The sequence below is a fragment of the Crinia signifera genome, chromosome 19 (assembly GCF_055691185.1).
Source record: "Crinia signifera chromosome 19, ASM5569118v1, whole genome shotgun sequence".
Lineage (NCBI taxonomy): Eukaryota > Metazoa > Chordata > Amphibia > Anura > Myobatrachidae > Crinia > Crinia signifera.
In genome coordinates, this window is record NC_139226.1 from 22,689,445 (window position 1) to 22,704,297 (window position 14,853).

General features: G+C 41.8%; 1 protein-coding gene across 1 annotated transcript in view; it reads right to left on the minus strand.

Moving 5' to 3' along the window:
- LOC146041482 (formyl peptide receptor 2-like) overlaps positions 1-14,853 on the minus strand; it is a 34,890-nt gene that overhangs the window by 9,462 nt on the left and 10,575 nt on the right. Inside the window, exon 2 of the mRNA XM_083161455.1 lies at positions 3,264-3,364. Within this exon, the coding sequence (XP_083017581.1) occupies positions 3,264-3,364 (101 nt within the window). The remainder of the gene's footprint in view (positions 1-3,263; positions 3,365-14,853) is intronic.

A 14,853-nucleotide genomic window follows, 5' to 3' on the forward strand; every position in this document is an offset into this window, starting at 1 on the left:
TATTGGTGTGCTGTATTAGCGTACTGTATTGGTGTGCTGTATTAGCGTACTGTATTGGTGTGCTTTATTAGCGTACTGTATTGGTCTGCTGTATTAGTGTATTGTATTGGTGTGCTGTATTAGTGTACTGTATTTGTGTGCTGTATTAGTGTATTGTATTGGTGTGCTGTATTAGCGTACTGTATTTGCGTGCTGTATTAGTGTATTGTATTGGTGTGCTGTATTAGTGTGCTGTAAAAGTGTAATGTATTGGTGTGCTGTATTAGTGTACTGTATTCGTGTGCTGTATCAGTGTATTGTATTAGTGTATTGTATTGGTGTGCTGTATTGGTGTGCTGTATTAGTGTGCTGTATTAGTGTATTGTATTGGTGTGCTGTATTAGCGTACTGTATTGGTGTGCTGTATTATTGTATTGGTGTGCTGTATTAGTGTACTGTATTGGTGTGCTGTATTAGTGTATTGTATTGGTGTGCTGTATTAGTGTACTGTGTTCGTGTGCTGTATTAGTGTATTGTATTGGTGTGCTGTATTAGCGTACTGTATTTGTGTGCTGTATTAGTGTATTGTATGGTTTGCTGTATTAGTGTACTGTAATGGTGTGCTGTATTAGTCTATTGTATTGGTGTGCTGTATTAGTGTGCTGTAATAGTGTATTGTATTGGTGTGCTGTATTAGTGTACTGTATTTGTGTGCTGTATTAGTGTATTGTATTTGTGTGCTGTATTGGTGTGCTGTATTAGTGTACTGTATTCATGTGCTGTATTAGTGTATTGTATTGGTGTGCTGTATTAGCGTACTGTATTGGTGTGCTGTATTAGTGTACTGTATTGGTGTGCTGTATTAGTGTGCTGTAATAGTGTACTGTATTGGTGTGCTGTATTGGTGTGCTGTATTGGTGTGCTGTATTGGTGTGCTGTATTGATGTGCTGTATTGGTGTGCTGTATTGGTGTGCTGTATTGGTGTGCTGTATTGGTGTGCTGTATTGGTGTGCTGTATTGGTGTGCTGTATTGGTGTACTGTATTGGTGTACTGTATTAGCGTACTGTATTGGTGTGCTGTATTATTGTATTGGTGTGCTGTATTAGTGTGCTGTAATAGTGTATTGTATTAGTGTACTGTATTTGTGTGCTGTATTAGTGTATTGTATTTGTGTGCTGTATTGGTGTGCTGTATTAGTGTACTGTATTCATGTGCTGTATTAGTGTATTGTATTGGTGTGCTGTATTAGCGTACTGTATTGGTGTGCTGTATTAGTGTGCTGTAATAGTGTATTGTATTGGTGTGCTGTATTAGTGTACTGTATTGGTGTGCTGTATTAGTGTGCTGTAATAGTGTATTGTATTGGTGTGCTGTATTAGCGTACTGTATTGGTGTGCTGTATTAGCGTACTGTATTGGTGTGCTTTATTAGCGTACTGTATTGGTCTGCTGTATTAGTGTATTGTATTGGTGTACTGTATTTGTGTATTGTATTGGTGTACTGTATTTGTGTGCTGTATTAGTGTATTGTATTGGTGTGCTGTATTAGCGTACTGTATTTGCGTGCTGTATTAGTGTATTGTATTGGTGTGCTGTATTAGTGTGCTGTAATAGTGTAATGTATTGGTGTGCTGTATTAGTGTACTGTATTCGTGTGCTGTATTAGTGTATTGTATTAGTGTATTGTATTGGTGTGCTGTATTAGTGTGCTGTATTAGTGTATTGTATTGGTGTGCTGTATTAGCGTACTGTATTGGTGTGCTGTATTATTGTATTGGTGTGCTGTATTAGTTTACTGTATTGGTGTGCTGTATTAGTGTATTGTATTGGTGTGCTGTATTAGTGTACTGTGTTCGTGTGCTGTATTAGTGTATTGTATTGGTGTGCTGTATTAGCGTACTGTATTTGTGTGCTGTATTAGTGTATTGTATGGTTTGCTGTATTAGTGTACTGTAATGGTGTGCTGTATTAGTCTATTGTATTGGTGTGCTGTATTAGTGTGCTGTAATAGTGTATTGTATTGGTGTGCTGTATTAGTGTACTGTATTTGTGTGCTGTATTAGTGTATTGTATTTGTGTGCTGTATTGGTGTGCTGTATTAGTGTACTGTATTCATGTGCTGTATTAGTGTATTGTATTGGTGTGCTGTATTAGCGTACTGTATTGGTGTGCTGTATTAGTGTACTGTATTGGTGTGCTGTATTAGTGTGCTGTAATAGTGTATTGTATTGGTGTGCTGTATTAGTGTATTGTATTCGTGTGCTGTATTGGTGTGCTGTATTAGTGTGCTGTATTCGTGTGCTGTATTAGTGTATTGTATTGGTGTGCTGAATTAGCGTACTGTATTGGTGTGCTGTATTAGTGTATTGTATTGGTGTGCTGTATTAGTGTTCTGTATTCGTGTGCTGTATTAGTGTATTGTATTGGTGTGCTGTATTAGTGTATTGTATTGGTGTGCTGTATTAGTGTACTGTATTTGTGTGCTGTATTAGTGTACTGTATTGGTGTGCTGTATTAGTGTATTGTATTCATGTGCTGTATTAGTGTACTGTATTTGTGTGCTGTATTAGTGTACTGTATTGGTGTGCTGTATTGGTGTGCTGTATTGGTGTGCTGTATTGGTGTGCTGTATTGGTGTGCTGTATTGGTGTACTGTATTCGTGTGCTGTATTAGTGTATTGTATTGGTGTGCTGTATTAGTGTACTGTATTGGTGTGCTGTATTAGTGTACTGCATTTGTGTGGTGTATTAGTGTACTGTATTGGTGTGCTGTATTAGTGTGCTGTATTTGTGTGCTGTATTAGAGTACTGTATTGGTGTGCTGTATTAGTGTATTGTATTCATGTGCTGTATTAGTGTACTGTATTCGTGTGCTGTATTAGTGTACTGTATTCGTGTGCTGTATTAATGTATTGTATTTGTGTGCTAAATTGTGTACTAAATAAGGTTTGAGCATGCGCAATAGAGTCTGAGCCTTCTAGAGCTCAGACTCTATTGATATTCATGGTGGGCCACGGCGCTCAGGAGAGAGGAGGGGCCCGAACGGAGGAGATTGCACTGTATTGGTGTACTACTGTATATTAGTCTACTGTATTGATGTACTGTATTAGGGTATTGTATTTAGAGAAATATAATTAGCAATGCTGCACAATGTGTCCTCATAGCACAAATAATGATTTGATTTGTCTATACTGTATCTAACAGCAGCCATCTGAACAGGAGCACTACAAAATATTAGGAAACCGATTCTGTACAAAATAATTAGATAAACTGTAAAACATACGTGTAGGAATCAAGCATTGTCATATCATATAAGGTCCTATTCTCCGAAAAACGTGCTATTATATTATCCATTGAAAAGATCCCCATGATGTTGTTCTTCCACTGTAAACAGAATTATAATATAATGAACTTAATAAATCTATTAGGAACAGTGTAATTACCACAGATATAGATATAGGGGGAAATTTACTAAAATGTAACTACTTCACATGTGATATTGCTATGGGCAACCAATCAGAATCTACTTATTATTTATTTAGCACCTCCTAGAAGATCGTAGACAGAATCTGATTGGTTGCACATAGCAACATAGAAACATAGAATTTGATGGCAGATTAGAACCATTTGGCCCATCTAGTCTGCCCCTTTTTTACCCTTCAGGTAATCTCAACCCTTTTTGATCCTTATTTCTTTGTAAGGATATTCATATGCCTATCCCAAGCATGTTTACATTGTTCTACTGTCTTAGCCTCTACTACCTCTGATGGGAGGCTATTCCACTTATCCACTACCCTTTCTGTGAAGTAATTCTTTCTAACATTTCCCCTGAACCTAACTCCCTCCAGTTTCAGTGCATGTCCTCGTGTTCTATTACTTCTTTTCCTTTGAAGAAAATTTCCCTCCTGTACTAGGTTAAAACACTTGATATATTTGAAGATCTCTATCATGTCCCCTCTTTCCCTTCTCTGCTCCAAACTATACATGTTAAGATCTTTAAGTCTTTCCTGGTACGTTTTGTGATGTAGGCCATGCACCATTTTAGTTGCCCTTCTTTGTACACTCTGTGGAAGTCTAAATTGCACCTCTACGCTATTAAGGTATTGCGACCGTCCTTTACGCCATTTTAACTATGCTATTTGCGTAGTTCTAGTTTTAATCAAAAAGAATCGTTAATCGATCCAGTACGGACGTGAAAATTAATTAATGGTTAAATCTTTATGTTATGTTCCCCCTTTATTTGTTTCTATGTGAACTGTCCCAAGAATTGGAATCTGATCGTCCATACTTAGGCCCTTATTCTGGTTGGTGCGGATATTCCCGCATTCTTACGGTGCGGTCCGCACGCCACGGTGTTTTGCCGCGTGCGGCCATCGTCCGTAGAAACGCCCACGTGTCCTCCGCATTCGGACGGACTCACTCTTTAAGAACAGGGCGTGTTTACGGACGACATACAAAGCATGCGTGTGCGGGAGAAACACTCCGATTCGGCACGGTATTACAGAGTATTACAGAGTATGCTCGGGAATACCGCATCCGAACGGGAGCCAAGCGGTGCTACCGCACGTAAGCGGAGTATTTACGCCAAAAAACCCACTATGAAGTATCTTCTGCTATACATCACATGACCCACTTATTCAATTACCTATCCTCATAAAAAACTGCTTATTTGGAATTGGAATCAATTAGATTCCAATATATCCTTACAAGCATGCCTAACACATGCATTGCACACATTAACCCTTACAGCAATTGAAGTGCAATGGTTTCAATTAAAGCACTGACAAGCGGCCTATTAGTGAGTAATGAGTAAAGGAGTAGATTGTATTGGGTTCAGGTGTTAATGGTTGTAGTCATTAGGCGTACGTTCGCCTACCGCATGAACGAGTGGTGTCCGCAAAGCAATAGTACACTTGTGGACACCGCACATTTCTGCCCTTTTTCATCGCGTGCATTCGGAGTGGTTTCCGAATGTACGCCCCCCAACATAAGTGTACTCCCCCGTGTCCGCCCATGTTTCCGCCCCGTTTTGCCCACTTTGAAACTACGCCCATGTGTCATTCCGCATGACGCCCATAATACGCCCCTATTTCCCGACTGATAGCGGTGAGCAGTTTTGGACGGGATTTGCCCGAACTGGTACCGAGTCAAGGCGTGGCACATGCGCGTAGCGTTCTCCACGCATGCGCAGACGCCGTAAAGACGCGATCCGTAAGTACGCGGTAAAGTCCGCGTCAATCAGAATAAGGGCCTTAGTTTTGTTTAACCTTGTTACAATTGGCGTCACAATCGTAAGGTCAGTATACTGATACAATCACCATACATGACCTTAGAGATACCTGGACAATGGTATCTCTTGAACCAAAATGTGAGCAAGAGACAATGGACTATAATTCCAGTAGAAACTAGTTTTCCCTCTTGCTCAAATCTAAGGAAGCACCCACAGGAAATTATATGTGGACAGGAAGACATCCCTGTGGAAGGAAGAACCAATGAGAAGATGCCCAGTATCTTTATCTTACCCAATGACCACCAAGATTGACTCTCCCGCCCTCATCTTTTAAACGAACAGACACTGTGTTTTCTGGGACTCTCCTGTTAACACACACACCTTGAAGATGTGACCTAAGAAGGACTCTGAGATCTGGTTCCCTGGCCCTGTGGGGGTTATTGTTATCCTTATATGTGTTATTTGTTTCATGTTAGTTGTACCTGCATTTGTACCCTTTGTAGTGATGCTTCATTTTCCTGTATAAGCTGTACTGCATAAGTCTATAGTTTATATATTGTTTGTTATCTTGTAATCCCCTATGTCCACTACGGACTTTAATATACTACGACACGGAGTTAGACCTGTGATCTCAAACATAACTGTGTGTCTATGTGCACAATTTCTTTATAAATATAATGGCGGCTCAGACGCTTTGGAAGGATTTATGGTACTTGTTTCCTAGCACGGCGCCCACGATATTCAGCCGTATGGCATTGTATGCATTGTATCGCATCGCATGCCATATACCCGCATGCGATGCAATGCAATACGATATTAAATTGTATAAGCACCCTAATGTTTTTTTTCAATGTAAAATATTCCCCCTATACGATTTTAAATCGGTGCTTACAATGTTAAATGCACCCCCACGGCACCCCCACTATCAACGCCAACCCGAAGCGTGGCGAGCGCAGCAAGCCCGTGAAAGGGCGGCGGTACGCATCCTCCTTTTCATACCGCCACTATCCACGTCGGCGTGGAGTTGATTTTATTTAGTGTGGCGAGCTCGAAGCGTGGCGAGCGGCTGCATATTACTTCACATGTATTCCGCGTCCGCTCGCCACGCTTAGGGTTGGCATTGATAGCGGGGGTGTCATGGGGGTACTTTTAACATTGTAAGCAACCATTACAGTGCTTATACAATTAATAATCTTATAGAGGGGCCATTTAACATTGAAAGCATCCATTAGGGTGCTTATACGATTTAAAATCGTATACCACTGCATTGTATAGCATTGTATGCCATATACAATGGTATACAATTTTAAAATTGTATGACATCGGGTGCCATCTCGTCGCATCGCATACCATTGTATGGCTTATGGTATACGATGCGATGGGCGTTGTGCTAGGAAACAAGTACCGGATTTATTATTATAAGTTTGGATAGTGATTTTCACTGAAAGATAATGGTCAGTAACCTGAAAGCTTTATTGTATTGTATTTCTCATTAGATATTCTTAGGAGTCTCAGTCCACATGCATAATTACATGTGCAGCTGCATTAGTCATACAGTATATATTTCATATATATATAAGTATATAACAAAATAAGACACTGTGTAAAGAGGTTTAACTCTTATAAAGTCAGTGAATAGGTTAAACTTGTTAGGACACTACAATGGAGTCCACAGCATCTTCTCATATGCAAATGTGTTTTGCAACCATTCACATTGTCATTGAATGGAGAAAGCTTCACTCTCTCAGAACTATTGATTGCTAACATCACAGTGTCAGAATGCTGTTGCCAGGGGTAACAGTATGCATGAGTTAGAAGGTAATGAATACAGCGTAACTACAATATTGTCCACTGGATTATTAAATTATGGATTTTAATAACTCACTAATGTATTTATATGCTTCTGAAGATATGGTCTCCAGAACTGGACACAGTATTCCAGATGGGGCCGTACCAATGACCTATAAAGTGGAATTATTACTTCTTTTTTTTCTGCTACTGATTCCTCTCCCTATGCAACCAAGCATCTGCCACGCTTCGGGTTCGCGTTGATAGTGGGGGTGGTACACTCTGAAAAATGACATTTGGGGGCATTTAACATGGATGGATTTCAGTGCAAAAACGCATGCGATCGCATTGCATCGCATGCGATTTGATTGCATGCGATGCGATTTTTGCTAAAAATAGCTAAAAAAACGGTAAAAATCGCATCTCATCTCATGCCACTACATATGGCATGCGATGGCATGCGATGGGAGCCGTGATACTCCACAAGTACCCAAAAAAGTTTTGCTTCCTTTATCTACTGACTGAGCCATTTTCTCCTCAGCTTGTGCCTTGGCACGCCTGATCACTTTCTTAGCCTCCTTGCATCTGGCAATATACACCTCTTTGTCGTTATTATTTTGAGTCTGCTTGTATGTCCTAAAGGCCAACTTTATTGTTTTTACACTAGTTGATACCTCTTTTGTAAACCACACTGGTTTTCTTGTCCTGGTGCTTTTCTTAACCCTTTTGATACAAAGGTCTGTTGCCTTTAGTATTGCACTTTTTAATTTTTTCCACCTCTCCTGCACTCCTTTCAAGTTTCTCCAATCTGCTAATGAATCGCTTAAACATCTCCCCATTTTTGCAAAGTCAGCCTTCCTAAAATCCAACACCTTAGTTTTTGTGTGACTGGAGTTGGACCCTGCCTTGATGCTAAACCATACTGCTTGATGAACACTGGATCCTAGGTTCTCACCCACATATATGTCTGATATCCTGTCAACATTTGTGAGTATTAAATCTAATATTGAGTCTTTGCGAGTAGGCTCCCTCACCAATTGCTTGAGAGAGGCTCCCTGTAGGGAATTTAGAAATTTGCTACTTGTAGTTGATCTTGCAAAAGACTCCTCCCAATTCACATCAGGTAGATTAAAGTCTCTCATGATTATGACCTCTCCCTTTAAAGCCAATTTAGTGTCCAAATCCTTCCCCTGGCCCTGGTGGCCTATAGATTACCCCAGTGCGAATAGTGTCCTTCTCCCCCATTTATATGGTTACCCAAAGGGCCTCATTTTTTTCTTCAATGTTTTATATTAAAGTAGCATTTATGCTTTTCTTTACATACATTGCTACCCCTCCTCTGATTCTTCCCATTCTGTCCTTCTTAAATAAATTGTATCCTGGGATAGCTATGGCCCAGCCATGGTTCTCATTACACCATGTCTCTGTAATAGCCACAATGTCTAGGTAATCCCTTGTCATTATTGCAATTAGCTCAGGAATTTTGTCTCCTAGGCTTCTAGTGTTTGCAGACGCAGCTTTAAAATTTTTTGCCTGTGCATCTTTTATTCCTAGCCATGTTCAGACAGTACAAAAATTCAAGTCTAAAGTTGAAATTACCTGTTTGATGATGTTGTTCAATATCTTTTTTTTTTCTTTTTTACTGTTCAGAAATTCACTTTATCAGTTACAACACAGCTGCAATTCACTAAATCTAAAGATATAGTGAGTGAGATTTAATAGGATGAGAGATTCAGAAAATTAGAGATTCGGTAAGAAATCTCCAGGTTTTTTTAAAAGCGGCAATCATTTACTTTGCAATATCAAACTGGTTTTGCAGTGTAAATGATTGCCGCTTTAAAAAAACCTGGAGATTTCTTACCAAATCTCTCGCTTTCTGAATCTCTCATCCTATTAAATCTCACCCAGTGAGTCTGTTCAGGTCAGGCTACACTTGAACATTAATGGCCAAATGGTCAAAGGAGATAATTTGCATTGTGTTTGAGTAGACATCAGGCAGAATGCAAACTATGCTTCACTGAACAACTTCCAATTACAATTACAATTACAATCAATTCATTACATCAAAATGTTTCTAATCATGCTTGATGATCACTGGATCCTAGGTTCTCACCCACATATATGTCTGATGTTTCTAATCATGCTTGATGATCACTGGATCCTAGGTTCTCACCCACATATATGTCTGATATCCTGTCACCATTTGTGAGTATTAAATCTAATATTGAGTCTTTGCGAGTAGGCTCCCTCACCAATTGTTTGAGAGAGGCTCCCTGTAGGGAATTTAGAAATTTTCCACTTGTAGTTGATCTTGCAAAAGACTCCTCCCAATTCACATCAGGTAGATTAAAGTCTCTCATGATTATGACCTCTCCCTTTAAAGCCAATTTAGTGTCCAAATCCTTCCCCTGGCCCTGGTGGCCTATAGATTACCCCAGTGCGAATAGTGTCCTTCTCCCCCATTTATATGGTTACCCAAAGGGCCTCCGTTTTTTCTTCAATGTTTTATAGGTACTCTTTACCTAGAAGGGCGACCATCGCGACCATCGGATGCACTAAAAATCGGGTGCGACGCGATGGCCGCGATGGCCGCGATTTCCCATAGGGACAATGTTAAAAATGAGATTGGACCCGATTTTAGTGTTCAATGGCTCAATGCCCGCGATTTTTACATAGGAAACAATGTTAAATGGGCCACAGAGCCCTAATAGTCACCGTGAACTCTGAAATGGCCCCCACAATTAACGCCACCCCACGATCAACGTCAACCCGAAGCGTGGCGAGCGCAGCGAGCCCGCGAGGGGCGACGGTACGCGTCCTCCGACCTTTTCATGCCCTACTATCCACGTCGGCGTGGAGTTGAGAATAGAATAGTGTGGCGAGCGCAGCGAGCCACCGAGGCCCGAAGCGTGGCGAGCGCAGCGAGCCCCGCGAGGGGACGCGGATACCTTCACAGTTATACGCGTCCCCTCGCGGGCTTCACAGGTGTCCGCCTCCACAGGCTTCGGGCCTCGCGGGCGCCCTTCTAGGTAAAGAGTACCGTTTTAAATTAAAGTAGCATTTATGCTTTTCTTTACATACATTGCTACCCCTCCTCTGATTCTTCCCATTCTGTCCTTCTTAAATAAATTGTAACCCTACAATTCTGATATTCATTGCAATCCTATTTCCTTTGCATTCGATGAGAGTAATAGTTGTTTTAGTTACCTATGCAATACAATATCACATGTGAAGTACTTTACACATCTTAGTAAATTTCCCCCATAGTTTTTAATACCTGGACTCATTATACACGGTACTAGAATGAATTGGGGCATACACTGTATGACAATCATTTAAATTACTTTTTTTTAACAATTATCGTGCATGGTATTTGTCCGTTGGTCAAGGCTTTAAAAACCCTGTCTCATTCTGTTTTTTTTTTTTTCATCCAGTCCACCCCTACACCTGTCGGTTGACCTACAACATAAAACCTAATTTCCTCAGCTAAACCCTCCTCAGGACAATGGGGCAGATGGAGAATTAGCTCGAGGTCTCCACATATATATATAGCATATTGACCACCAGCTGGCCACACGTTTGCCAAATGTAGTATCGTAGTGTAGGCATTAAAATTGTATTACTATTCTCTTCACAAAATGTTGCTATTTGTATCATTTTACCTTTGGGCTGATGCTAAAAATGCCAGCGACTGTTCTTTTTTTGGGTGCGATATTTAACTAAACTCCAATTCATTGACTTGGCCGTATTGAATTTATTGATACTGAAAAGAACAGTCGCCGTGAGCGGCGCTGGCATTTTTATCTCACAGCAACATTGGCACTCAAAGGGTTAATGCATTCCCCCCCCCCTCCTGCACAATAATTCCCATAGGTGCCAACAGAACATATTGCACCGCAGAGGTGGCTAATGCAGAAAACAAATCTAAGATGGGATTTCTACTGAGGATGAGATGTAGCAACCAATCAGAAAATACTTCTTTTTTATTTAGCACCTTCTAGAAGATAAAAGAAAGAATCAGATTGGTTGGTATGGGCAATATTCCATCTTCTACAGAACTCACATCTTAGTAAATGCACTCGTACTGTACATCAGACACAAGATGCAGTGATACAGTATACCCACCCCAACTAGCGTTATTATATACACTTATTTTCATTACTGTGGCCTTGTAGAATGTTGGGGACAGGGACAGTATATGCATTTTACCTATTTGTAGGAGTTGGATAGAAAGAAAATCAGATGGACCATTGGCTAATTAATATGCAAGAAAAATGGGACATGCAAGAAAAATGGTATCCCAGTAACGGTGAGCTTTAGCTATACATATTCAGGAGTACATTTACTAACACTTCTATAAATGAAGAGGTGATGTTGCCCTTAGCAACCAATCAGATTCTGCCTATCCTATTCTAGGATGCAATAGAGAAATTATACACAGAATCTGATTGTTCCTATGGGCAACATCACCTCTTCATTTTTAGAAGGTTCTGTATATTTTCCCCTCAGTCTCTGCTGTACAGTATATTGTTGTGGAAAGTGTGAAATGGAACACACAGGGGGAAAGATGAGATGTTGCTATGGGCAACCAACCAGAATGTACTTCATATTTATATAGCACCTTCATCTAGAAGATATTAGATGGTATCTAATTGCCCCACACAATTGAAGAACTACAACTACACAAACAGCTAGTAATTTCCATGCATGAAAACAGAAGCATAATAATAATCATGTATCACAGGGTGCGTCCAGCTGAGGGAGAGCTCCCTGCTGCTGACCTTTCTCCTGGCTATAGATGAGGCCACCTACAGTATATATTAGGACCCACCTGTATAACCCGTACTAATGTTCTTACCTCTCTATCTCCTCACAATCCTTGTAACTTTCACAGTTCTGTTTTCTCCAAAACTTCAGCGTTCATAATTGTGTGGTACAGAAGGGAGATTCTGTTCTAAGATTTAAATGACGGTTCCAACCTTGGAAATTATTATCTATCAAGGAAACAGCTGCTGTAGTTCTTACAGATTATATCTGTAGATTTGTATCTGGACAGATAGCAGCAGACAGCATAGGCGTGCGCAGCCCATTTTATTAGAGGGTGCACAATTGGAGGGGTGTGTCTATCACTGCCTACTGGGCGTGTCTATCGCCGCCTACTGGGCGTGTCTATCACACCTACCGGGCATCAATGCAAACTTATTGAAAAATTAATGGTTTACTATAGAATAACTATATATTACGTGCCCCCCCCCCCCTAACAGGCCACCTGCAGTAGGCACTCAGTGACTGCTTTTGGCTGCCCTGCCCACCATAGTAAAGTCAGTGTCAGTCACATTTATTTAATATTTCTATTTTTATTTCCATCTTAACTGTTCCAACTTCACAGGCTGCGTCTGTAGTTTAGTTCTCCTAAGTGGAACACTGACTAGCTCCTATTCGGCAAGTTGGCGTGAGGTGTGGCACCCTGGGTGGCCATGCGCGTGATGTGACAACATCGCATCACACAGGGTGCAGTAACGTGTGGAAACGGGGCCTGACCTGCAGGGGCAATGGAGCCAGCACCGGATTTAGATCGCATAGGGTCCTTTGGCAAGATATAGGCTCGGGGCCCCCATCCCTCAAACAATATATAGCGCTGTATTTTCTTTCATGATTAATACCCCTTGAAAATTCCCACTCTTAGTGTACATCAGTCCCATGTCACACTGCAAGAACAACAGGGCAGTATTGATGGTGTAATGGTTAGCATTACTGCCTCACAGGACAGAGGTCATGGGTTCTATTCCCACCATGGCTCTAACTGTGCAGAGTTTGTATATTCTCTCCGTACTTGCGTGGGTTTACTCCGGGTACTCGGGTTTCCACACACAATCCAAAAATATATTGGTAGGCTAATTGGCTCCCAAAAACAAAACAAAAATCAACCCTAGAATGTCTGTGTGCGTGTACAAGTGATAGGGAACATAGATTGTAAGCTCCACTGGGGCAGAGACTGATGTGAATGTTCCAATATTCTCTGTAAAGCGCTGCGGAATATGTGTGCGCTATATAAGAGAATGTTAATAAATAATAAATAACAATGCATGGTTACATGACTTCAAACCAAACTGCTTCGGGGACAGTTTGTGGCTATATTAACATAGATAATAACACATAGACGTTGCCCCTCCCAAGATAATAAAACATATAGGTAGTGTCATCACCCAAAGATAATAATACAGCACATACTGTAGGTCCCCACAGAAATTAATATAGCATATAAGTCGGTGTCCCCCAGATAATAATACAGCACATAAGTCTCCCAACAGATAGTAACACAGCAAATAAATAGGCCCTCCAGATAATGACACAGCACATAGGTCCCCCCACAGATACAAACACAGCATATAGACCCCCCAGATAATAATATAGCACATACTGTAAGGCCCCCCACTGAGATAATAGCACAGCACATAGCCCCCCCCCCCCCCCCCCCCACATATAATACATCACATGATAAGTCCCCACCCAGATAATAATACAGCACATAGGTCCCCCAACAGATAGTAACACAGCAAATAGACCCCCCAGATAATGACACAGCACATAGGTCCCCCCACAGATACTAACACAGCAAATAGACTCCCCAGATAATAATATAGCACATACTGTAAGGCCCCCCACTGAGATAATAGCACAGCACATAGCCCCCCCCCCCCATATAATACATCACATGATAAGTCCCCACCCAGATAATAATACAGCACATAGGTCCCTTCCCCCACATATAGTACAGCCTATAACCCCCCCCCCCCAACCCCCACAAAAAAAATAATACAGCACATGGTTAGTCACCCAATACCAGTTTGCAGAAAGGAGGCCAAAGGGATGGAGTAAATTTGTTCCTGCACAAGGGACCAGACCACCAGCTGAGAAAATCCCAGCACAGCAGCCACTGCATGTTCAAAGCAGCAGCAGACAGCCAGCTAGGAAAGCAGCAAGGGAGACTTAAGCCACAAAATGCCAGTCACTGCCTGACCTGTTGATGCTCGGTACTGTAGTAGCAGAGCTGGGTCCGGGCTTTCAGTGTGGGAAGGCTCTGGCTGGCTTTAGGACCCCGTGTTGTAGATGGTGCGGCGCCGGCAGTCCCTCCTCCCTGTTGCCTTGATATTTGTGTGCCGCGAAATGAGTGCGAGCCGGTCCATGTAGCTGCATGATGTCATGATGTGCCACACCTGTAATGCTGGGAACATGCGGGATTCATTTTGCACGGGTGGGCAGTCATTAGGGGGTGCCTGGGCACCCCCCGTGCGCATGCCTATGGCAGACAGTTAATGAACTTGCTGACCTAAAGTGGCCTACACACGGGGAGATGAGGGAAGATGAGCAATCTGAGTAATGCTAGATCCCCTACACACGGGGAGATGAGTGGAGATGAGCAATCTGAGTGATGCTAGATCCCCTACACACGGGGAGATAAGTGGAGATGAGCAATCTGAGTGATGCTAGATCCCCTACACATGGGGAGATGAGTGGAGATGAGCAATCTAAGTGATGCTAGTTCCCCATACACACGGGGAGATGAGGGGAGATGAGCAATCTGAGTGATGCTAGATCCCCTACACACGGGGAGATGAGGGGAGATGAGCAATCTGAGTGATGCTAGATCCCTACACACAAGGAGATGAGTGGAGATGAGCAATCTGAGTGATGCTAGATCCCCTACACACGGGGAGATGAGCAATCTAAGTGATGCTAGATCCCCTAGACACGGCGAGATGAGCAATCTGAGTGATGCTAAATCGCCTACACACGGGGAGATGAGTGGAGATGAGCAATCTGAGTGATGCTAGATCCCCTACACACGGGGAGA